General features: G+C 46.7%; 1 protein-coding gene across 2 annotated transcripts in view; it reads right to left on the bottom strand.

Moving 5' to 3' along the window:
- Positions 1–24,694, bottom strand: part of LOC306874647 (NLR family CARD domain-containing protein 3-like) — a 69,421-nt gene extending 44,727 nt beyond the window's left edge. The window contains exons 1-7 of one of the 2 annotated variants that reach the window (XM_079424816.1): positions 24,430–24,694; positions 23,998–24,170; positions 22,265–22,372; positions 22,089–22,149; positions 20,646–20,838; positions 18,727–20,488; positions 17,327–17,413 (exon numbers count right to left, since the gene is read on the bottom strand). In XM_079424816.1, the coding sequence (XP_079280942.1) occupies positions 17,327–17,413; positions 18,727–20,488; positions 20,646–20,838; positions 22,089–22,149; positions 22,265–22,372; positions 23,998–24,056 (2,270 nt within the window). In that variant the 5' untranslated portion in view covers positions 24,057–24,170; positions 24,430–24,694. Of the gene's footprint in view, positions 1–17,326; positions 17,414–18,726; positions 20,489–20,645; positions 20,839–22,088; positions 22,150–22,264; positions 22,466–23,997; positions 24,171–24,429 lie in introns of both variants that reach the window. The other variant, XM_079424817.1, reaches the window with a different exon arrangement.
- Positions 24,695–24,960: the final 266 nt, after the last annotated feature.

Below are 24,960 nucleotides of genomic sequence, written 5' to 3'. Positions count from 1 at the left end.
CTTGGAAGGCATTGGTAGCGGCTACTGTCCAGGAGAGGGATTTGGGCTTTCCCTTCAACAGGTTGGTTAGGGGACTGGCTATGGAACTGTAATTGTGAATAAACCGGCGATAGAAATTGGCGAAACCTAGAAAGCGTTGAAGTCTCTTTACCATGTCAGGAGTGGGCCATTCTCGGATTGCCGTAACCTTCCCCTCGTCCATCTGTATACCACCGTGGCTGATGTTATAGCCGAGGAATTGCACTGAGGGTCGATGGAACAGACACTTCTCCGCCTTAAGGAACAGGTTGAACTCCCTCAGGCGTTGTAGGACCTCCGCAACGTGGCGACGATGTTCGGCCATACTCCGGGAGTAAATCAGAATATCATCAATGTACACTAGTACAAACTTATGGAGAAACTCCCGGAGCACCTCGTGCATGAAATCTTGGAATACGGAGGGGGCGTTGATGAGCCCATAGGGCATAACGAGATATTCATAGTGGCCTGTGGGCGTGACGAAGGCGGTCTTCCATTCGTCCCCCTCACGTATTCTGACAAGATTGTAGGCGCTGCGGAGGTCTAACTTAGTGAACACGGTGGCACCTCGCAGATGTTCCAGAGCAGCTGGGACGAGGGGAAGCGGATATCTGAACTTGACAGTGATTCGGTTCAAGGCTCGGTAATCAATGCAAGGTCTGAGCCCTCCATCCTTCTTTGCGACAAAGAAGAAACTGGAGGAGGCAGGAGAGGTGGAAGGGCGAATGTATCCCTGCTTTAAGGCTTCCCCGATGTACTCCTCCATGGCCTTCTGCTCTGGGATGGATAGAGGATATATTTTACCACGAGGCACTGGTTCACCCGGAAGGAGGTCAATGGCGCAATCCCAGGGTCGGTGAGGTGGTAACTGTGCGGCTTTCTGGGGACAGAAGACATCTTTGAATTCATCATAACCAGGAGGAATTTCGGTGGATAGTTTCTCTGGGGGACTCTCTACGGAGGTGGTAAGTAATTTCAGGCTCTCTGCGGCTGGTCTTGTTGGTCTAGGTATATGTGGAAAACACTCGGGAAAACATGACTCACCCCACTTAATGATCTCGCCCGTTCTCCATGAAATGATGGGATTGTGTTGAACTAACCAGGGTCGCCCTAAAATGATGTCCGTAGTAGCATCTTCGAGCACCAATAATCTTATATACTCTACATGGAGTAAACCTAATTTAAGGCATACGGGAGTAGACCATCTGTTTACTAACTTACGGCTTACCGCCTTGCCCGTCACCGATTGGATCTGGTAGTTCCTTGGGGTGATGGAGGTTGTGAGGCCGAGTTGTCTGCAGAGACTGCCCGAAATGAAGTTCCCCGCCGACCCTGAGTCGAGGAGGGCAACGACTGGAACGGAGAAAGTGGTGCCCATAAGAAGGGCCTCAGTGGTTAAAGGCTTGAGATTAGGGATCTCGGAATTCAAGGCACTCACCAAAAGGCGAGTTGGTCTTACTGGGCAGGTGACTCGGAGATGCCCCCTCTCTCCACAGTACAGGCAGAGTCCAAGGGCATATCGGCGTGCCCTTTCTTGGGAGGAGAGACGAGAATTATCAACATTCATAGGTTCAGGACTGGATTCAGGTGGGTTCGGTGTGACGGGGAAATAGGAGCCATGACCCAGGTTGAGTTCAGACAGACACGTCTTCATGCGTGTGGCACATCGGATGGAGTGTTGAATTAAGCCCTCTAATCCCAGGGCATCATCAAAGGCGGCGAGTTGTAGACGGAGGTGAGGTGCCAAACCTTGCCGGTAGGCGGTTAACAGGGCTCGCTCGTTCCATCCGCTGGCCGCGGCTAGGGTTCTGAACTGTAGGGAGTAATCTTGGATATTGTTATTTCCTTGGCGTAACTGATAAAGTTGATCACAGACAGAGGAATCATAAGCGGGTTTACCGAACACATCTCTGAAGTGTTGGATGAAGGCTTGGGAGGATTGGGTAACACTGCCTCCTTGTGTCCATATGGTGCTAGCCCACTGCAGCGCTCTACCCTGGAGATGTTGGATAATGAACGCAATCTTGGCCTTCTCAGTGGAAAACAAGTGGGGCTGCATCTCAAACGCCAGGTCGCATTGTAGCAGGAAACCATTGCAATCTTCCGCCGAACCAGCGTAGGGCGCTGGTCGGACTGTAGAGTGGTTCGTGGGCAGCGAAGAAGAGATTGCGGAAGCACCTGGGCTGGGAGAGACCGCTGCTGGAGCGAGCGTTTGTTTTAAGATGTCAACCAGGTCCTGGAATGCGTCCGGATTGCTCATGCTGTTGATCGTTGATGTAAGGGTCCAGTCTTCTGTTATAATGAGAGGGCAGGACGACAGAATCACAAGTGAAGGTAGGTTTAATGATCAACAGTGGTAATGGTATCAGGTAAGTGAATGACAGAATCTGGAGTTGCTGAACGAACAGTCTGATGATCTTGGGTTTCCTTCTTGCAGGAGAAGAGAGGGATGAGGAGGCTGTGACAGACACACACCGCAGACTTGGGGTTTATCCGGAAACGTTCTCGGAACAGATGTCACTGGAGCTGGGTCTGGAGATTGCCTAGGAGCGAGCAGAACAGGTAAGTAATCAACAGGTAAGTACTGCACTATGACTGAGCGTAGTGAGTTAGTCCTCTTCGTAGAAACGAGACTGGACGACTGGTGTTGGGCGGTGTGTGTCTTTATGCTGCGTGGGTAATGAGAAGGGAATGAGTGGCAGGTGTGCGTGATCAGTATTCTGGTGAGGGTGAGCGCTGTGATTGGGTAGCAGAACCTGGCAGATCTGTAACACTTTGCTACGTCACCACCGCAGTTTGAGCGCAGCTCCGAGATGTGACCGTGACGTCTAACGTGTCAAATATTACGTCTGAGACCTGAATCTTCATTTGTTTCTCTACTTTTTCTCTTGTAATCTTTAGTACTTGATTTCAGTTGACAATGTATATTCATGATACTTTGTATATTATGTACAATCGTTCTTTAAATGTCAACTCTGTATTTTTGCATTGCATTAATTAAAGAAAAACAAACGCCTGAATACGATGGGATTTTTGCCAAACGGCTGGCGAGCGTATGCACCTTAATTCTCCTGTCAGTTTACTTAGAGAGTAGAAAAAAACTGCAGTTATCACACCCCATACATGCACAGGCCTGGTACCGAGGGTCATTTAGTTCTCTTGGAATGTGTTTGAAGTCCGATGGAGAGAACAGATCGTCAGTTCTGCTTAGCATCTGACAGTAGGGAGACAACCACTGGCAATTAAGCAGCCATATAAATGTAGAATGTGAGGCCAGGTCTGTGACTTATTTAGCTAATGTCAGAGGCTAAAAGGGGCCTCTAAGACATACAACCACAATGACCATCAAGGATCATAAGCAGACGCTACAGCACAGTAAGTGTATATCCCAGGGGTGCCCACACTTTTTTGAGTGGGGATCTACTTTTCGAAAATAAATCGGCCTAAATAAAAAAGCTGGTTGGGATGTATCTTTATATTGCATTAAGTTAAATTTTTATTTAAAAAATAATAATAAAATAATGTTCAATTCTAAGTACCCCCATAAAATCGTGCCTGCATTTACCTAAAGCAGTGGTCCTCAACCTTTTTTTACTCCAAGACCCCCTCTTCTCCAAATCAATACTGCAAGCCCAAACTTTTCTATTCACTAAAACCTTCGTATTTTCATGTAATTTTTTTTAAACAAAGCAAATTCAAGAAATATTTAAGCATTCCATGAACACACTTCACAAAAATGTCACTTAAGTTGTATAGAATATCTACAAAGTATGTAAAAGTATGTATCTCTGAACTCAGCGATCTGAAGGCAGCTCGACACCATCAGTGAATATTTCCTCTGTCAGAACAAGCTGTTTGGAGCGTCTGATGCCCGTATGTACACGAACACCACTGATCCTCACAAACTTCTCCAAAACACACGAGCATCCGTTATTAAACTCTGTGTATTCAACTAGGTGAATATCCTGAGCTGTGTTCAAGCAGAAATATGATATTATAGTGATCAGTGCACCGAGAGCACAAATACACACGGTTCGTTTGTGCATCAAATAACAGACACAACACACACCTAATGCACCATCCTATATGTGACTGTAATCATCTTTACCTTGATGACAATCATCATCCATCAAAACTTTAGGCTACTAGTGTGAACCTGGCTTCTTTTATCCAGTCGAGAGCTGTATTGTGGATCATATGCCAGGGCTCCAGACAAAACAATCCAGTAAGGTGCCATTGGCTCCTATAAGAGAAAAACTTTGGCGCCAAATCATTTTTTTAGGTGCCACAGAATAAAAGTGTTCCCTTCCAGGAACTTCGAGCTACGTCCGAAGACGCTATGGGAACGCCATCAGCGTAACCGGCGCTCTGAATATTCTATACAACAGTCTAATGGATGGGCGAGGCGTCACGGGCGGGGTGACGTCACGACCAGGAAGTATATAAGCACGTGCGGCGGAGCCCGCGTCAGCTTTCTGTCATTCAGCAAGCGCTCTGTGTATTGTCAGTCTGATTTGTGTCTTGTGAGTCTTATTTGGTGTTGTCTGTCTTAGAAACCCAGGAGATTATGCCTAAAGCCAAGGCAAAGACTAGGGGCGATCCCAGATCGCGTTTCAGGTTGTGTGTTAGTCCCTGCCCTCGTTACATCACGAGTGGGGACACACACAACCTGTGCGTGGTGTGTTTGGGTGCGGAGCATGCGGCGTCGGCTCTCGAGGGAGCCGATTGCCCGCACTGTGAGCGGCTCCCGCTGCGCACACTCCGCACCCGGAAGGCTCTCTTTGAGAAGGGAGCCTTCGCGAGCCTCCCACGCGGTGCTGGCCCCGCTGCTGCCGAGGCAGAGCGGCTGCTACACTCGTGGGGCTCGCAGGCTGATCTGGCTGGCGGGAGTGAGACGGGCATGTCTCTATCTCCTCCCGTATCCGCCAGATCTGGTGTCCCGTCTCTCGGGGAAGCGGTTACTTCCCCCAGAGATGAGGACTCAGCGCTTCGTCTATCTTCCTCCGAGGAGGTTGATCTGACGAGCGTTGAAGGGGTTGCGCCGCCTCTCTCGCCCCAATACGAGGAGCTTTTAGAGGTGGTAACTCGGGCAGCGGCCAAGCTTGACATCAGTTGGCCCCCCGAGAAAACAGCTGTGCCGCAGTCCAGCCTGCTGGACGAGCGTTTCCTGCGCTCGCGGCCGCCACCTCTACGCAGGAGCCTTCCTTTTTTCCCCGATCTCCACACCGAGGTGTCGAGATCCTGGGCGAAACCGTATACATCCCGCCCTTTCGTTCCCGCGTCAGATTACTACGGTAATGTGCGGGAATTGGACGGGCGTGGATACAGGGCGATGCCCCGGATTGAGCAGACGCTTGCGGGCTATCTGTCTCCTTCCACGGCGTCGTCCTTGAAGGCTCCTACCCTGCCCACTAGGCCTCTGCGCACCACATCATCCCTAGTGGGCAAGGGGTATGCGGCAGCAGGACAGGCTGGTGCGTGTCTGCACACGATGGCTGTGTTGCAGGCGTACCAGGCCGAACTGCTGAAGGAGTTAGACGAGTTCGGGGATATCAGAGCCGACGATATCGCAGAGCTCAGGAGAACTGCCGATTTGTCTCTCCGCGCCACCAAGGAGTCGGCCCGTGCGATCGGCCGCTCCATGGCAGCTATGGTGGCAGCGGAGAGGCATTCGTGGCTGACCCTGTCCGACATCAAGGAGAAGGACAGGGTCTGCCTCCTGGACGCCCCGCTTCAGCCTTCTCGCCTGTTCGGCGACGCTGTGAGCACCGTCGTCGACAGGTTTCAGGAGGCCCGCAGGCAAGCGGAGGCGTTTCGGCGGTTCCTTCCCCGCCGCTCTCTAACTCTGGAGGCTGCTGGGCGGGAGCAGCCTCCTCCGCATACCAGCTCCTCGCACAGGGCTGCGCAGAAAGAGAGCGTCGCCTCTCGTGCTCCCCCGAGACGGAGCCGAGGGCAGCGGCGCTCCGCACCGGGGACTTCAAAGCCCAAGACAGACCTGAGGGATGTCTTGGCGGCCAAGAGGTCCGCGGCAAGGAAGTCCTGATGGGCGAGCCCCCGGACTTCGGAGGACGACCCCTACTGGGGTGGAGCGGCTCACACCGCGGCTCACGGTGACCGTCTCCCCTCGGTGCCCTCCGGGGATTTGTCTGCCAACCCTGCAGTTCCAGGGCACAGCAGGTCCCAGCGAGCGTTATTCTCAGGTTCTACCGCCTGTGACTTCAGCGGGCCTGAGAGACTCGCCTCAGCCGCCAGATTACGCGTCTCCTGTCGGTGCGCCGCAGCAAGACAGCGGTCTGGCCGCTTCTCTAACACCAGAGGTCAGTCTCGAGAGACTGATTCCCTTAGTAGATCATTTGGCAGCCTGGCAACGGCTGCCGAACGTGTCTCTCTGGGTCCTGCGGACGGTAGAGGCTGGCTATTCCATCCAGTTCGATGGGCCACCCCCACGGTTCAACGGGGTCTGTGTGACTACGGTCTGCCCCGAGCAGGCTCTGGTCCTGGAACAGGAAGTCAACACTTTGCTGAAAAAGGAAGCCATAGAGTTGGTATCACCTCACGAAGTGTACACCGGCTTCTACAGCCGATACTTCATTGTTCCGAAGAGGGACGGAGGGCTGAGGCCCATACTGGACTTGCGTCTCTTGAACCTCTCAGTCAGATCGCTGAAGTTCAAGATGCTGACGGTCAAGCAGATCGTATCTCAAATCAGGTCCGAGGACTGGTTTGTCACGATAGACCTCAAAGACGCCTATTTACATGTGTCCATCCTTCCCTCTCACAGGAAGTTCCTGAGGTTCGCTTTCGGGGGCAAAGCGTACCAATATCGGGTTCTTCCCTTCGGCCTAGCACTCTCACCCCGCACTTTCACCAAGTGTGTAGATGCGGTCCTGGTCCCGTTGCGACTGCAAGGTATCCGCATACTAAATTATATCGACGATTGGTTGATCCTTGCTCAATCAGAGCAGTTGGCAGCTCGGCATCGAGATGTCGTTCTTGCCCACATGAAAGATTTGGGGTTAAGACTAAACGCCAAAAAGAGTGTGCTTTCTCCAGCTCAGAGAACCACTTATCTAGGCGTGGTATGAGATTCGACCACGATGCAGGCTCGTTTGACCCCGGCTCGGATCGAGTCGATCCTCACGGCAGTCAGGAGAGTGCGAGAAGGCCAGCCATTCACTGTCAAGCAGTTTCAGAGGCTGCTTGGGCTCATGGCAGCTGCGTCCAGCGTGATTCCTTCTGGCCTGCTGTACATGAGGCCCTTACAGTGGTGGCTCAAGACCAGGGGGGTCTCCCTGAGGGGAAACTCGCTCCGCGCTGTCAAGGTGTCACGGCGCTGCATCCGTGCCTTAGACATGTGGACGAAACCCTGGTTCTTGTCCCAGGGCCCGGTGCTGGGAGCTCCTTGTCGCCGCGTCTCGCTAGCGACGGACGCTTCCCTCACCGGTTGGGGTGCGGTCATGAGTGGCCACCCTGCCCGCGGTCTGTGGAGTGGTCGCCACCTGACGTGGCATATCAACTGGCTAGAGATCCTAGCTGTGTTCCGTGCTCTCAAGCACTTCCTCCCAGACCTGAGAGATCGCCACGTGCTGGTCCGCACCGACAGCACGGCAGTGGTCTCTTACATCAACCACCAAGGAGGTCTGCGATCGCGCCCCTTGTACAAGCTGGCACACCAGATCCTTGTGTGGTCCCAGGGCAAGCTCCTATCATTGAGAGCTGTGCACATTCCTGGGTATCTCAACATCGGAGCAGACGTCCTGTCGAGACAGGGGCCGAGGCCCGGGGAATGGATGCTTCACCCCCAGGTGGTGAAGCAGATCTGGAAGGTTTTTGGCCAAGCACAGGTGGACCTCTTTGCGACTCGAGAGTCGGCGCAATGTCCCCTTTGGTTCTCTCTAGCTCCTCCAGCGCCTCTGGGACTGGATGCTATGGTACAGACCTGGCCGAGGCTTCGTCTGTACGCCTTCCCCCCGATCGCTCTGCTCCCGGGAGTTTTGGCGAGAGTGCGCCGGGACGCGGTAAGCCTACTGTTAGTAGCGCCGTTCTGGCCGGGCCGAGTATGGTTCTCGGATCTGATTTCCCTCCTCGACGGCACCCCGTGGCCGGTACCGATCAGGAGCGATCTCCTCTCACAGGCCGGGGGCACCCTTGTGCACCCCCGCCCGGAGTGCTGGAGGCTGTGGGTGTGGCCCCTGAGGGGGCACAACTCATAGCTTCCGGTCTGTCAACCAAGGTTGTCGAGACCGTCCTCCAATCCAGAGCTCCCTCTACGAGGAAACTGTACGCCTTGAAGTGGAAACTCTTCACTTCATGGTGCGGGGACCGCCAGCTCGACCCAGTCAACTGCCTGATCCGCGCAGTTCTGGAGTTCCTGCAGGCACGCTTCTCCGCAGGGTTAACCCACTCCACTATTAAGGTCTACGTGGCAGCTATCTCGTCGTACCACGCCCTTATCGGTGGCCAGTCAGTGGGCAGACACCCCCTGGTTACACGTTTCCTCCGCGGTGCGCTGAGGCTGAGGCCGCCTGTACGACCCCGTGTCCCCACGTGGGACCTGGCTGTGGTACTAGAGGCTCTGGGCAGAGCACCCTTCGAGCCTCTCGGGGAGATAACTGATAGACTCCTCACGATCAAGACCGTCTTTCTGCTGGCTATCACCTCTCTGAGGAGGGTGAGTGACCTCCAGGCCCTATCTGTGGCCCCTTCGCATATCGACTTTGCGCCCGGTTCGGCGAAAGTCTTCCTCTACCCCCGTACGGGGTACATACCGAAGGTTCTGACGGTCGTACCACAGCCGGTCGTACTCCAGGCCTTTTGTCCTCCTCCCTTCAGGGAGCCCGACCAGGAAAGGCACAACTGTGTGTGTCCAGTGCGAGCACTGGACGCATACATCCACAGAGCTGCCCTGTGGAGAAAGACGGACCAATTGCTCGTGTGCTTTGGTCCGCCTAAGAGGGGTCTTCCAGCTTCGAAGCCCACTCTTAGCAGGTGGATAGTGGATGCCATCAATCTGGCGTACGAGACCTCTGACCTTCCCCCGCCGTTGGGAGTCAGAGCACACTCGACCCGAGGTGTGGTGGCCTCCAAGGCCTTCTGGGCAGTTGTCTCCATGCAAGACATCTGCAACGCTGCTGGGTGGTCCACACCCCTGACATTCGCCAGGTTTTACAACCTCGACATCAGAGCCACTCCAGGCTCCTCCGTCCTTTCAGCCTGACACCAGGCAGGGACTTGTCAGTCTGGCGGCGTTGGTATTGCGTTCCCATAGCGTCTTCGGACGTAGTTCGAAGTTCCTGGAAGGGAACGTACCAGGTTACGTATGTAACCCAGGTTCCCTGAAGGGAACGAGAGCTACGTCCCGAGCCACACTTCCGGCATCCCTGCCAGCGCTTGCTTCATGACTTGAAGCTGATGCGGGCTCCGCCGCACGTGCTTATATACTTCCTGGTCGTGACGTCACCCCGCCCGTGACGCCTCGCCCATCCATTAGACTGTTGTATAGAATATTCAGAGCGCTGGTTACGCTGATGGCGTTCCCGTAGCGTCTTCGGACGTAGCTCTCGTTACCTTCAGGGAACCTGGGTTACATACGTAACCTGGTACGTTTTATATTATTATAATTTTATTTTTTCCCCTACATTTGAACATTTCAAGCATTCTGTCATGTGTTTATGTCTCATCTTTTCTTGGCTTTATCAGCATTTTAATCCATCTTGTAGATGATCAGGTCGACCTGGTAACTAAGGTTCACTTAAAGTGGGAACTAAATGTCTTTCACAACTTGAAATATAGTCACAAAGAATTGTTCGTTACACAGAATCTGTACCAATATCATGGACCATAAGCATCACTTGGCAACTGAGTGTAGCTTGGGCTCCTCCTCAGTGCATCCTATAAATGTTGTCAAGTCTTTCACACATTCAGTCTGTTTTTCTTCATTAGTAAAACATAATTTTATAGGAGGAGTTGAATCATGTAGACAACAGATTAATTCAAAATATGAATATGCAACAGCACATAAATATAGCAAAATGCTCCTCTTTATAGTTATTTTTCTAGCTGACTGATGAGCTTATGGACACTGAGTGGTTATTCTTAGGTAAATGTATTATTACAATGCAATGTTTACAAGCTTTAGACATTTTCCTCAGTTTGAAACTCTGAATGAGCTTTTACATGAAACATTTCAGTAAGTTGTACTGTAGACTCTCTTATTGCCTGTATGGACTCATTAACGAAATTAATGGAATCCATGAACGAGAAGGAGAAAGAGGAGACAGCTGAAATGGACAATCTTCTCAGGAAATTAGATCAGCTTAAGAAACGAAAGCACCGCCGAGACAAGATGATGGAACACATCAAATCATTCTTGAGGGAGGAACAGGAAAACGAGGATAATGAACAGGTACAGGCTGTTGCATCATCGCTACAATCTTCGCCTGCACCTTCTAGCTATGTAAGCCCCCCGGCCCTACTCTCACGAGGCACAGTGCTACATGTTGAGAAACAGGCTGCAGTAGGAGCATTGGTGCAACATGAGGACAGGTCACATATAATAGATACTGTTCTTGAACCAGAGGTGAAAAGTCTCAACCGTGGATTTGCTCCAGTCCAACCAAGTTATCCACAAACTACAGGTTTACAGTATTCCCCTATTTCCTCTGGCATGGCATCTCCTGTCTCGCATCACCCACAATTACCGCAACTGTATGAGCCTGTTCCTTCTCATTTGTCCAGAGTTCCACCCAGTCAAGAACGAGCTGTAACTTACGAAGCTGAACGAACATTCCAGCCCCTTGAGACACAGCAGCTAATTTCACCGGCACCTGTTTATCCACATTCCATGGCACCTGGTTTAGTCCCTTCAGTGAGTACTGCAGCAGCCGCACCACAGCTTATGCCAGCACAGATTGCAGTTCCACCAGGTGGTAGTATACCTCAACGGACATTTCATAGTCCCCCAAAACCTAAAATTCCTGACTTCACGAGTGACAGCGAAAGGGAATTTGCTAATATGAAGCTGGCGTTGGACAATTTGCTTGAGCCTTACCCAGAGTTAACTGAGAAGTACAAATACCATGTACTGTTGGAGCATCTTAAACTGCCTGAAGCTCAAATGATAGGGCAGTCTTGCCGGCATCACCCCTATCCGTATTCAGCAGCTATGCAAGCCCTTCAGCTACAGTACGGTCAGCCACATCAACTGGCTCAAAGTGAAATAGCAGCCATCCTTACATCACCAGATGTAAAGCCCAATGATAGCCACAGCTTTCAAAGCTTTGCCTTACGAGTTCATCTCCTGGTCAGTATGCTGCTGTCATTAGAGGGACCCAGAGGGATGGAGCTGAACTGCTGTTCACATGTGGACCGACTACTTAGCAAGCTGCCAAAGTATCTTCGAGATGGCTTCATTGAATTCCTTCATCAGCAGGGGAAGCTCAATTCTATAAGTCTTAACCCCTATAATCTGCAGGACTTTGCCGGATGGCTACAAGTTAAAGCACAGCAGCAGAGACTGTCGATTCGATTAGTACAGCGCTACCAGCATGAGAAACTTCCAGGGGTTGGGAAAGAGAAACCTTTAATTAAAACAAAGGGGTCAAGTGTAGTTCTTTATCATGGTGCCTCCTCCGCTGAGACTGTGCCCTCTACCCGTCCCAAAGAGCCCAAACAAAAGAAACCACTCAAGGTACACTGTCTCTTTTGTAATAGTAAAGAGCACTACATCACACGTTGTGACAACATCAAAGAGCAGACGGTTGCAGACCTACAAAAGTGGATTTCTGATGGAAAGAGATGCTGGCGATGTGCGCGACTACATGAACCAGAGATGTGTAACCTCAAAAAGCCATGCAGTGACTGTGGGGGAATCCATTTACAAGTGCTTCATCGCATAGCTCGTGATGATCCAACAAACACAGCAGGTACGTCAGAGAGTCGTATTTACCTCACACCTGCTAGTGCGACCTGCAGAGTGCTGCTCAAAGTGGTTCCAGTGGTGCTACACAGCAAGTCCAAGTCAGTGGAGACTTACGCTGTATTAGACGACGGAGCACAGCGAACCATGATCCTACCAGTAGTCGTACAAATGCTTCAGTTGAGGGGTGAACCTGAAACACTGGCTCTACGCACAGTACGATCTGACATCACTCACCTTTCTGGGTCCAAGATCAACTTGGAAATCTCTCCAAAAGGTGAACCAAAAAGCCGCTTTCCGATACTTGGGGCCTTCACAGCTTCAGGTCTGGACTTAATAGAGCAATCGTATCCAGTGCAGAGACTTCAGAGACGGTATGCCCACCTCAGAGGGCTACCATTACAGTCCTTCCACAATGTACGTCCACTGGTACTGATAGGATCAGACAATGTCCATCTTATCACAGCAGATAAGCCAGTCCGTCAAGGAATCAAAGGTGGCCCAGCTGCAGTGCACACAGCCCTTGGGTGGGCCCTACAAGGGACTGAGGAGACCACGACAAGCCATAGCTCAGTGCATCAGTGTCTTTTTGTGACAACCACCTGTCCTAATGACTTGCTCTACCGTAATGTTGAGAAGTTATGGCAACTTGACATCCTGCCTTATCGAAATGAGAAACTGGTGGTTCGATCCAGGGAAGATCAAGAAGCAGTTATACTTCTCGAATGCAGAACACAGAGAATTCAGGTAGACAATGTTCAGCGTTATGCCACCCCCCTTCTCCGCAAACCTGGTGTTACAAAACTAACAAGCACAACCCAGTCTGTCATGCCTAGTCTGAGGAGTACCGAGAGGAAACTTCAGAAAAACCCAGACAAAGCTGCTGTCTACTCTGGTGAGATTACTAAGCTTGTTAAGGCAGGCTATGTTACCAAGCTTCAACCCGAAGAAGTCACCAAGTCAAGAGGAGGCCTGGTATATTCCCCACCACCTGGTGTGTCACAACGATTAACCAAGATTGGTCTTTAATTGTTCATTCAAGTATCAAGGCCTATCTCTGAATGATCAGCTGTTGCCAGGGCCCGCACTTGGCCCCTCATTGTTGGGCGTTCTTTTGAGATTCCGTCAACACCATGTGGCTGTAAGTGCAGATATCCGAGGAATGTTCCATCAGGTCCGCTTGCTGCCTGAGGACAGACCGCTTCTTCGCTTTATCTGGCGAGATCTGCAGTCTGAGAACTGTCCAGATGTCTATGAATGGCAAGTCTTGCCGTTTGGTACAACCAGCAGCCCATGTTGTGCCATTTTTGCTGTGCAACAGCATGCTCGCAATAACCAAGAGAGTTACCCAGGAGCTCTACAGGTAGTGCAGCAGAGTTTTTACGTGGACAACTATCTAGCTAGCTTTCCAACCACATCTGAGGCCAAGCTAACGGTCGATCAACTGCGCAGTCTGCTAGCAACGGGTGGTTTTGACCTCAGACAATGGGCTAGCAACCAGCCATCAGTGATCTCACATCTGCCCACAGAAGCAAGGTCTTCAGTTGCAGAACAGTGGCTTGAACAAAACAGGACTGATCCAATGGAACCGACTTTGGGTCTCAGGTGGAACTGTGCTGCTGATACACTGGGATACCAATATCGTCCCATTGAACATGCTGCATTAACAATGAGAACAGCTTATCAAGTGTTAGCAACGCAGTATGACCCATTGGGGTTCATTGTGCCTTTCACCACACGGGCAAAAGTGCTCATTCAACAACTGTGGTCCAAAAGAAGAGATTGGGATGACCCGAATCTGCCACAAGATCTTCACACTGCCTGGGACACATGGGAACGTGAGTTAAAGTATCTCAGCACCATAACAATTCCCCGCTGCTACTCTTCAGTGCCCAATGATGTACAACGGAAGTACGACCTCCATGTGTTTTGTGACGCATCAGAAAGGGCATATGGGGCTGTGGCTTATTTGGTAGAGTACACAAAAGATGTTGTTCATACCACTTTTGTCATGGCCAGATCCCGAGTGGCTCCCAGGAGGCAACAGTCCATTCCTCGCTTGGAGCTCTGTGCAGCATTAGCAGGAGCACAGCTAGCGAAGCTTCTGAAAGATGAGATGACTCTCACAATTCAGCAGACAATTCTGTGGACAGATTCTACGACAGTGTTGGAGTGGCTTCAGTCCGACTCCTGTAGATTCAAAGTCTTTGTTGGAACACGAATCTCAGAAATTCAGGAGTTGACAGAGTACACTGCTTGGCGTTATGTGGACACACAGAAAAACCCAGCGGATGACATCACTAGAGGAAAACCACTCTCAAGTTTTACTGTTCCTGGGCGCTGGAGTCATGGACCCTCATTTCTAAAACTGAGTTCTGAGCACTGGCCAAAGAGACCTGAACCGGCAAGGTCAGAAGAGTTACCTGAACTGAAATGTGTCACTATCTGCTGCCTAACCTCTGTGGAATCAGATCATACCCTTCCTGAGGTCACTCAGTTCAGCACCTGGAAAGAGTTAGTGGAAGCAACTCGGCAGGTATGTCAACAAGTGACAGATGATTCAGCAAACACCCAGCTCATTGATCCTCGTGAAGCCGAGTTGATCCTACTGAGGAAGTGTCAGGCTCAGAGCTTCCCTGAGGAGACAATAGCCCTCAAAACACACAAACCCATACCAAACCACAGTCGACTAATATGTCTTGCTCCAGAGTGGGATCCAGTAACTAATATAATCAGAGTTGGAGGACGATTACGGAGGCTGGAAAGCCCAAATGTTGAACAGATTCACCCCATAGTGCTAGATTCGAGGCATCCGGCAACAAAGCTTCTCATTAAAGACTTTGATGAACGCTTATTGCACCCAGGCACAGAAAGAGTGTATGCGGAATTACGGAGACAATACTGGATCTTGAGGGGGCGGCAAGCTGTTAAACAACATCAGCTTCTCTGTTCATCATGTCAGCGGTGGAGAGCTAAGCCTAAAATACCACAGATGGCAGACTTGCCTCCAGAGAGGCTCAGACTTCTCTGCCCACCGTTTTATTCCACAGGAGTGGACTGCTTCGGCCCTTATCATGTTAAAAGAGGCAGGAGGGTTGAGAAACGTTGGGGTGTCATTTTCAAGTGCCTCACCACAAGAGCTGTTCACATAGAGCTTCTCAACTCCTTGGATGTGGATGCCTTCCTGCTTGCTCTTCGTAGATTCATAGCCAGACGTGGCAGACCTAAAGAGATCAGGTCAGACTGTGGCACTAACTTTCGTGGGGCTTATCGAGAACTGCGTGAAGCCTTTGCCGCTATGGAATCCCAATTAAAAGAGCAGCTAGCTGATTACCAGATCCTCTTCAAGTTCAATCCACCTAATGCTCCTCATTTTGGTGGCGTTTGGGAGCGAGAGGTCCGCTCCATCAAAGCTGCTCTATAGGTGGCAGTTGGAAGTCAGTCCATCTCAGAAGATGTCCTGTCTACAGTATTAGTAGAGGTAGAGGGCATTTTGAATTCAAAACCCCTTGGATACGTCTCCGCAGATGTTGCAGATCTAGACGCCATTACACCAAACCTTCTCCTTATGGGGCGGCGGGATGCATCACTTCCGCAGGTGGTGTATGCTTCAGGAGAAATGGGGCGGCGCAGATGGCGCCATTGCCAAAATCTTGTGGACCAGTTCTCAATTTACAAGGAATTACTTGCCCACACTACAGACACGTCAGAAATGGCACAAGCCATCAGACTCGCTGACAGTAGGATCAGTGGTTTTGATAATTGATCCACAACTCCCCAGGGCTCAGTGGCCCATTGGCAAAGTTACCAAGACTGTGGTCAGCAGTGATGGATGTGTGAGAACAGCGGATGTCAGTGTTCAAGGCAAAGTGTATACTAGACCAGTAGCCCGCCTCATTCCATTGCCAGCCTTTGAGAATGAAACCAAAGACTCTTAAAGAATTCCCTTAACTTGCACATTTGCTGCTCAAATGTGGGGGCGGCTGTTGTGAATTCTTTACCTTCATTTGTCTCTTATACTTTTATATTAGGTAAGAGCCTGTATTATGTAAATATGCAAGATGCAACTTTTATTATGATACGTGTTCGGAGTAAGTGTTGCGCTATTGGTTACGCATACAGAGCTAACAGAATGTGACGCAGTTTTCCACCTGTGCAGCACCGTCAAGTGCAGGGCAAAGTTATTGACAAAGTAAGTTTATTCCATGACTTTATGTGCATAATACTGGATGTTTATACTGCTGAATCTGTTCGCGTTGTCAAGTCTTTGTGATATTGTTGGTCTTCGCGATCTTTATGATAATTAGTTCACCATGTGAAATACACGTGAAAATGCGCTAGCATTGCGGCTTATCTTGCTAATGTTATTAGTATCTTGTTTACACATGTTGCTGATTTCGTGTGATATATTCTATACTTGTAATGCTTTCATATTGTGATGAGGACATTGTATAATGTACCTTAAGTTGTTCATATGCATCTTTATATTCTAGTACCCAGTAATTATTCGTCCACTAACTACAAGTTGCTAATATTGCTTACTGTGGGAAAGTGCGCTGTGTCCTGTAACAGTGTTTATGTGTGACATTTATATTTGTTCAACATTTAGTTATTTATTTATGATTTATTGTTTATTGCAGAAACTACCTTCAATGCATCAGAGTGTATATGGTGAATCCCTGCACCTAAATAAATGGTGGAAAGAAATTTGATGACTCAGACTCCTTGATCAGAGTACTGAAGTGGTTAACACCCTTAAAAACCGGCATCAGTGGGGCAGTCCCCAACACCTAGAGAGGTGGTGCTTTTATTTATATATATATACATTATTTAACATATTAGTCATAACATTAGTGAATATATTATATTTTAGTTTTAAGTTATCTCGCGCCCCCCAGCTGAGAACCACTGACCTAAAGCGTGATCTACCAGCATTGCCTTCACGATCGACCTGTTGGGCACCCCTGGTTTATACAAACATACATTAGTCTTGAGCACATTCAGTATAATCATTGTGTTTGATCATTTACATTTTGATTCTGAAAGGAATCACTCACCCAAAAATATAAAGTGTCATAATGTACTTCCCTGCATGTTGTTCCTGACCTGTATGACCTTCTTTCTTCTGTCAAACACAATAGATCATATTTTGGACATTGTTGACAACCAAAGTTTTGGTATCAATGCTTTCTATTGTGTGGACAAAAACATTTCTCTAAATATCTTCTCTTATGTTTCACAGAATAAAGTCACACTGTTTGGAAATTATTTGAAGATAAGTAAAGTGAAGACAGTTTTAATTTTTGGGTGAACTATCCCTTTAACATGAAATGTTTTTGTTTGGCAGTATTTTCTCACAGTTTTAGTGTTTAATAATATAATAACACTTACTGTAGTTTCTGTAATTTACAGTGTGGATCCTCCAGAGCTGAACTCAGAGCAGACCAACCTTTCTCTGTAATCCTGCACCTGGAAAGACTGCAGAGAAAATACAGAAAAAATAAAGATTAAGTTCATTCACTGTCTGTTTGTTACAGACCCATGAATGAGGCGTCAAATCGACCGGATCATTGAGGAGAGGAGTGCTGTATCTTTTCTAAGTGATCGGACCTACGATGTTCACACAGCGGACGAAAAAGCAGGCAAAAAAATCCCATAGACTTACAATGACGGAATGTTCGTGAATTTGAATCTCAACTGTCACTTTCTCACACACACACACACACACACACACACACACACAGACACACAGACACACACACACACACACACACACACAAACACACACACATACACACACAGACACACACACACACACAGACACACACACACACACACAGACACTCACACACACACACACACAGACACACACACGGGGTGTGCAAGACTTTAAAAATTTTGGTATCGATCCGATACAGAGTAAATACAGGGAAAGTATCACCGATACCGATACCGATACTTGTCATTTAAGAAAACATAAATTTAAATGACCAACAACAATTAAAAAATTAACAACTGTTGATATGACTAATATTATATTCACCTTAAAGCTACGTGGATTTTATTTGCCTTTCTTTGCAGGCAAAAGAGCACAGAACATGAAAGCAATAAACAGTTTCATGTAAGTATAAAAATAAATAAATAAATAAACAAATAAATAAATATATATATATAGGCCTACTAAACAACATGTTAAGCATTTTACTCCCATAGAAAACCATTATAATGAAAATTTCAAGTGTCTTAATGCATTAAGAAATAATTTTAAAAAGCTAAACTCAGTTCACACTTTACAGTGATACTGTATAAAAAGGACAGATTCAGTATACAGGTATAACATGTGAAGGATTTCCTTCCTCCCCTTTTCATTTCTTTTGTAGCTCGGAGTTCTGTTTCCTCTCTCACTGGAGCCAAAAGTATCCGCTTGCCAAGCACACACACACACACACACACACACACACACACTCTCACACACACACACACACACACACTCTCTCTCACACACACACACACACTCTCACACAAACTTTTTTAAATTCTAATCCAATATTTGTAATATCAGAGAGTAACGGTCATGTTCCTGGAGACACCTCATCTTTGCACAGTTTGGATGAATCTCTCTTATCAAACACACTTGATTCAACACTTCAGGTCATTAGTAGAGCGCTCTGTGATGTTAGCTGAGTGTGTCAAATAAGAAAGACCTCAAAATATACAGAAACAGTGTAGAGAAACACAGGCCTACTGTTCACAATAAAGTCAATAAAACAAAGACACTGTAAAATACTCACTCAATCTTTCTAGATGCTTTGATCACTGGCAGCAGCCTCAGGAGACATTCTTCTGATCGATCATATTTACTCAGATTAAACTCATCCAGCTCTTCTTCTGAGTTCAGCAGCACAAACACCAGAGCCGACCACTGAGCAGCAGACAGAGAGACTCTAGAGAGACGACGGTCACCTGTTCCGCTCAGGTATGTTTGTACCTCCTGCTCCAGTGAACGATCATTCAGTTCATTCAGACAGTGGAACAGATTGATGGATTTCTCTGGAGAGGGATTCTCCCTGATCTTCTGTTTGATGTATTCTGCTGTTTCCTGATTGATCTGAGAGCTGCTTACTGTCTTTCTCAGGAGGCCTTGTAAGAGAGTCTGATTAGACTCTAGTGAGAGACCTAGAAGGAACCGGAGGAAAAGGTCCCAGTGTCCGTTCTCACTCTGTAAGGCCTTGTCCACTTCTCTCTTCAGTAAACTGGTCATTGTTGACCTGAACTTATTCATCAGGCCTGTGTTTTGTTCAGAAAAGGACAGCAGCTTGAATAAAGCAGCAAGAAACTCCTGAATACTCAGATGAACAAAGCTGTACACCTTCCCCAGCTGCAGTCCAGACTCCTCTCTGAAGATCTGGGTACAAACTCCTGAGTACACTGACACTTCTCTGACATCAATGCCGCTCTCTTTCAGGTCCTCCTCATAGAAGATCAGGTTCCCCTTTTCCAGCTGTTCAAAAGCCAGTTTTCCTAGAGACAGAATAGTCTTTCTAGCCTGACGAGGATCAAGTTCATATTTCCCATCATACTTCTGTGTCTTCAGTTTGGTCTGAAAGATCAGGAAGTGTGTGAACATTTGTGTGAGAGTCTTGGGAATCTCTGCTCTCTCTGCTTTACCCATCATCCTCTCCAGAACAGCGGCTGAAATCCAGCAGAAGACTGGGATGTGACACATGATGAACAGACTTCTTGATGATCGGATGTGTGTGACGATCCTATCAGCCAGACTCTGATCATTTATTCTCTTCCTGAAATATTCCTCCTTCTGAGGGTCGTTGAATCCTCGTACCTCTGTGACCTGGTGGACACACTCAGGAGGGATCTGATTGGCTGCTGCTGGTCGAGAGGTGATCCAGAGGAGAGCAGAAGGAAGTAGATTGCCCTTGATGAGGTTGGTCAGCAGCACATCCACTGAGGCTGATTCTGTCACATCAGACAAGCTCTGATTGTTTTGGAAATCTAGACGCAGTCGACACTCATCCAGACCATCAAATATGAACATGACTTTGTAGTTATCATAATCTGCTGACTTAAATTCTCTGGTTTCTGTGTGAAGCTGGTTTAGAAGATCCACAAGACTGAGATTTTTCTGTATCAGATTCAGCTCCCTGAAAGGAAGTGGAAATATGACATGAACATCCTGATTGGCTTTTCCTTCAGCCCAGTCCAGAATGAACTTCTGCACAGAGACTGTTTTTCCAATTCCAGCGACTCCTTTAGTCAGCACAGTTCTGATGGGTTTGTCTTGTCCAGGTGAGGGTTTAAATATGTCATTGCAGTTGATTGGTGTCTCCTGTGTCTCTGGTCTCCTGGACACTGTCTCAATCTGTCTCACCTCATGTTCATTATTGACCTCTCCACTGCCTCCCTCTGTGATGTAGAGCTCTGTGTAGATCTCATTCAGACGTGTTGAGTCTCCATGATTGGACAGTCCTTCATTGATTCTCTGATATTTATCCTGTAGTCTGGATCTGAGTTTTTGTTGATACACAGGCATCAGTTCTGAGCAAAGGAAATAATTATTGTTATTGGCAGAGCAATATTTTAGAAATGTATTTTTAGGTTTGATATGTTAGATATTAGATTGTGTCATGAGATTGAGAGACAGAAGGTTCATAATAAAAACACAGGCTATAATCAGCTGATCCAGAGCTCTTACTGGTCTGTAGTGTGTTAGCGAGGTCTGTCTGGTTCATCTTCCTCAGGATGAACAGTGTGATCTTCAGAAGTCCCTCTCTGACTCTGATATGATCCTCATCAGCATAATGGTCTCTTTCAGAGCATTCTGGGTAATCTGGACTCAGTAGTCTTTTAAAACTCTTCAACTCAGAAATAATTTTGTGCTCAATTTCCTGAAATCATAGTAAATATTCAAACAATAAACCTCCATTCAGTCACAGAGAAGGTGAACCAAAGGATCAATACACAAGAGTCAAGAGTGAATTTTTTTGGGGGGTAACACTTTATGTCGATAGTCCACTTTAGACGTTCTTCTATCAGTAAGTAACTCTGCAGCTACATGTCAACTAGCAGTCATTAGAGTATTAGTAGACTATCTACTTAATATCTTCTAACACTTTACTTTGATGGGTCCACAACATACAACATACTGACTATCAGAAACTTTGCAAGTATATGTCAACTTATTCTACTAAACCTAAACCTACCCTACTGAGAGTTAGTAGACATGTAGTTGACATGTAGTTACAAAGTTACTTATAGTTAGTACAATGTCTAAAGTGGACTATCAAAATAAAGTGTAACCTCTTTTTGTAGTTTAGTCAAAGGCATGAATACTAAACATCACTGAATTATATCACAGCTGCTAATAACTTCCACTGTTTGCTCAGACATCAGCGTCTACAGATACTGAGGTTAAAAGAGGGAGTTTGACTGGATTGGCTGTTTGCTAGATTGATGTTCATCTTTGTGCAGCAGTCAGGTTACATATGGATCCAGCTTCTCTACTTTAGTGATCATTGATCTGCTTTATAGTGGCCTACAAATGATCTTACACTGGTAGGAAAGTAAATGTGACTATTACAGAGAGGATTTCACAGATTTACCCATTTCTTAATACTTTTACCCAGAGAGTTATTGTGTTGGGATGGACACACACACACCCACACACACAAACACACACACATGCAGACACGCACACACACACACACACACGCAAACACATGCAGACACTCGCACTCCACACACACACGCACACACACACACACACACACACACACACACGCAAGCACACACACACACACACACACACAAACACACACACATGCAGACACGCACACACACACACACACACACACGCAAACACATGCAGACACGCGCACTCCACACACACGCACACACACACACACACACACACACACACACACGCAAGCACACACACACGCACACACACACACACACACACACACGCACACACACACACACACACACACTCACGCACACACACACACGCACACACACACACACACACGCAGACACACACACACACACACACACGCAGACACACACACACACGCAGACACACGCACACACACACACACACACACACACACACACACACACGCACACACACATAACCAACCTTGAAAATGGAGTCTAAGTTCTTCTTTGCTGAATGTGATTCTGGTCCTTCATGTTTTTGACTGTAGTTAAACAAATATTGAATGTTTTTGTAAATATGTATTAATGTATTTAATACAGATCAGTAAATGAATGAATAGCTAATATATATTTATTATACTGTAAACTAAACAGCACCTCAGATCAGCAGATGATTTTCCCGAGCTGAATGTAAGTGGAGGATTCATTGACCGGTCACTCTTGATGGACACACAGCTGGGTTCAGGAGAGTCATTCTCACACAGACTGAAACACAACAGCAATACAAACTGTTTCTGAAAATCTCACACTGCTCTGACAGAAACACCTTTACTGTTTCAAACTCCCTTTAATGTTCATCTTTCACTGAATAATAGCGATGGGGAGGTTGTTGAATTTTTAAATATGCATTTCATATTTCCTACATGATTAATTTATGTTCCTCATCTAAACATATTTGAATCATGTAGCATGTATTTATTCTGTAAGGATGTTCAATCATATAGAATTAGTCATGTTGAAGCTAAATAAAGTAGTTATGAGTTCTTCAGAAACCCCGCTCCTTTGTGAAGGAAACTGATTCGCACCCATCACCATTTAGTCTCTCGCTGTGGATGGATCTGAGCTCTACACGGAGTTAGGGAACATAAACGCAGATCAATTATGTTGAAAGAACATAGAAATATCTGCAACCGATGTACATATTTGTTTCATGGAGGACTGTGTTGTGTCTTGAGAGTTAAAAGATTAAAGTATTATTTTCTATCAATAAAAGGATCTGGCCCATGTGCCCTCTTCATTCATGCATTATAGAATAAAATAGAGCAATACAGAGACACTGGTGCAGGGACCGATGATGACGCAGAGGTGCCCTGGACTGATTATAGGCCCTCCTCACTTCAAATTGCAGTCATTTTTCTTACCTTCAAATAGCAATGGACTTCAGTATTGTATTACATTATAAACCAGTATGCAATAATAACGTATTGAGTGTAAATTATCATTTTAATTCAGATTATTAAATGGATGCCACCTTATTGATACAATAAAGCCCTCCCTACACCTACCCTAACCCTACCTACCCGTTACTGTATTTTCAACTTTCTGGTTATTTCTTTCATTTTTATTAAAATTAAATGCCTTTACGATGTGATATGAGATTTGAAAAGGGAGAAAAGTCTAGTCGATCGCGTCAAAAATCCTCCCATAAGTGATTTATCATCTGCGCCACTGGAGCTGCTGGTCCATAGCAAAAGACGGGTTCAACCCCACAGCAGCTTTTTATAATCTTCACAGAGCCAATCACACGATGCTGGAGAATTAGTGTAAATAGACTCTCCGTTTACATTATCAAAGAACATTATCATTGACTTTAGTCTAATTCAAGCACTCTCAAAAACTCCCATTAATCACTGAAGTTGCTTACATTGTGAAATGAATATCTTGCTCACATCTTACGCACATCTGCACTTTGTTGTTTCTGATGAGAGAAATGGTCAGAGAGCAGAATTCATTCAGGGAGCGCTCACACTGAATAAAACACTCATCTGAATGCCTCTTATTGGTCATTGTACTCATGAGCTCAACAGAATCATGTGTGATTGGTTATAATGCGCAGTGCTGGAGCTAAAAACACAGCAGTCTCTGGCTCCGTGCCAGACAGTGAAGTTGAGCAAACACAGATTTGAATTTAGCACCGAACATCTAATCACACCGGTGTGATCGTTTATCAGAGACAAACATATATTAATCAGCTATTTGTGTCTTTTGGAAGCTGCATTCAAAATCCACTTGACTCAAAGATCTGAGGGGCACGGTTGAAATCGTGTTATTGTAGCATGCATTTATTGTTTCTGAACATTAAAAATGTGAAACATATTCAGTTTTCTCACCTCTTGACTGTCTTTATCTGTGTGTGATGTTCTTCAGAGAGATTCATTCTGGAGGCCATGGTTTCATCTAAAAGCAGATACAGATGTTGATCCACAGAGTGAGTTATGAATCATCTCAGCAGTTAATTTTCTCAAATCCAGCTCTGTCTCATCAGTCAGTCCTCAGTAATGACCTGCACACATGAAAAACTATTTCATCCTGATATTATTTACACAGAATCACATTATTCACAAACTGCAGAACAAGTTCAGACGAGCACTGTGTTAAAATGAAAGTAAAGCTGGAATCAGACGATTTACAGACTCTGTGTTTTATCTCCTAATGTCATTTGAACTACTTTCAGAATATCTGATCCTGCTGCTGTACTTCACTTTAAATCAGTCTGGATTGAGTTTGGCTATCAAAGATAATTGTGAACTCGTGATACTCACTGTGTTTTTCTCTCTTCATGTAGTTTACTTCCTCATATAACAAAACAGATCCTGCTGGAATAGTTTCACTTTCTCTGTTACCTGACAAGGAGGAGTTTGAGTCTCTTAATAATGATTTTTATTCTTTATTATTTAAAGTTATAACCCCTGAATGTATTTTCCTCACAGGAGTGTTGTTGAACTGAATATATAAAGCAGCTCTCTGTAAAATATCAAACTAATGTCTCTCTGTCAGCTTCCTCATCTCTTGCTCCTCCTTCAGTACAGGTTTAAATGCTGTCAGGCAGAATAAAAGTCCCTATGAGTGCGGTGTAGAATAACGCACTTTAATAACACATTGTCTGAAACCACCACTCACTGTTACCTACGCATACCATTTGAAGCAGAAATATAATAATGTGAGCTATAGTATGCTAATACATTATTTCTTGGTTATATAGCATTGTATAATAGTCGCATGTCCCATTGATAAATGCTGTGCAAAAAGTTCTGTTCATTTGGATAAAAGTGAAGTGCAAATAAAAATCAATA

The sequence above is a fragment of the Barbus barbus genome (assembly GCF_936440315.1).
Source record: "Barbus barbus genome assembly, chromosome: 9".
NCBI lineage: Eukaryota > Metazoa > Chordata > Actinopteri > Cypriniformes > Cyprinidae > Barbus > Barbus barbus.
The sequence above is the reverse complement of the archived record's forward strand: the minus strand, read 5'-3'. Positions and strand labels throughout refer to the sequence as shown.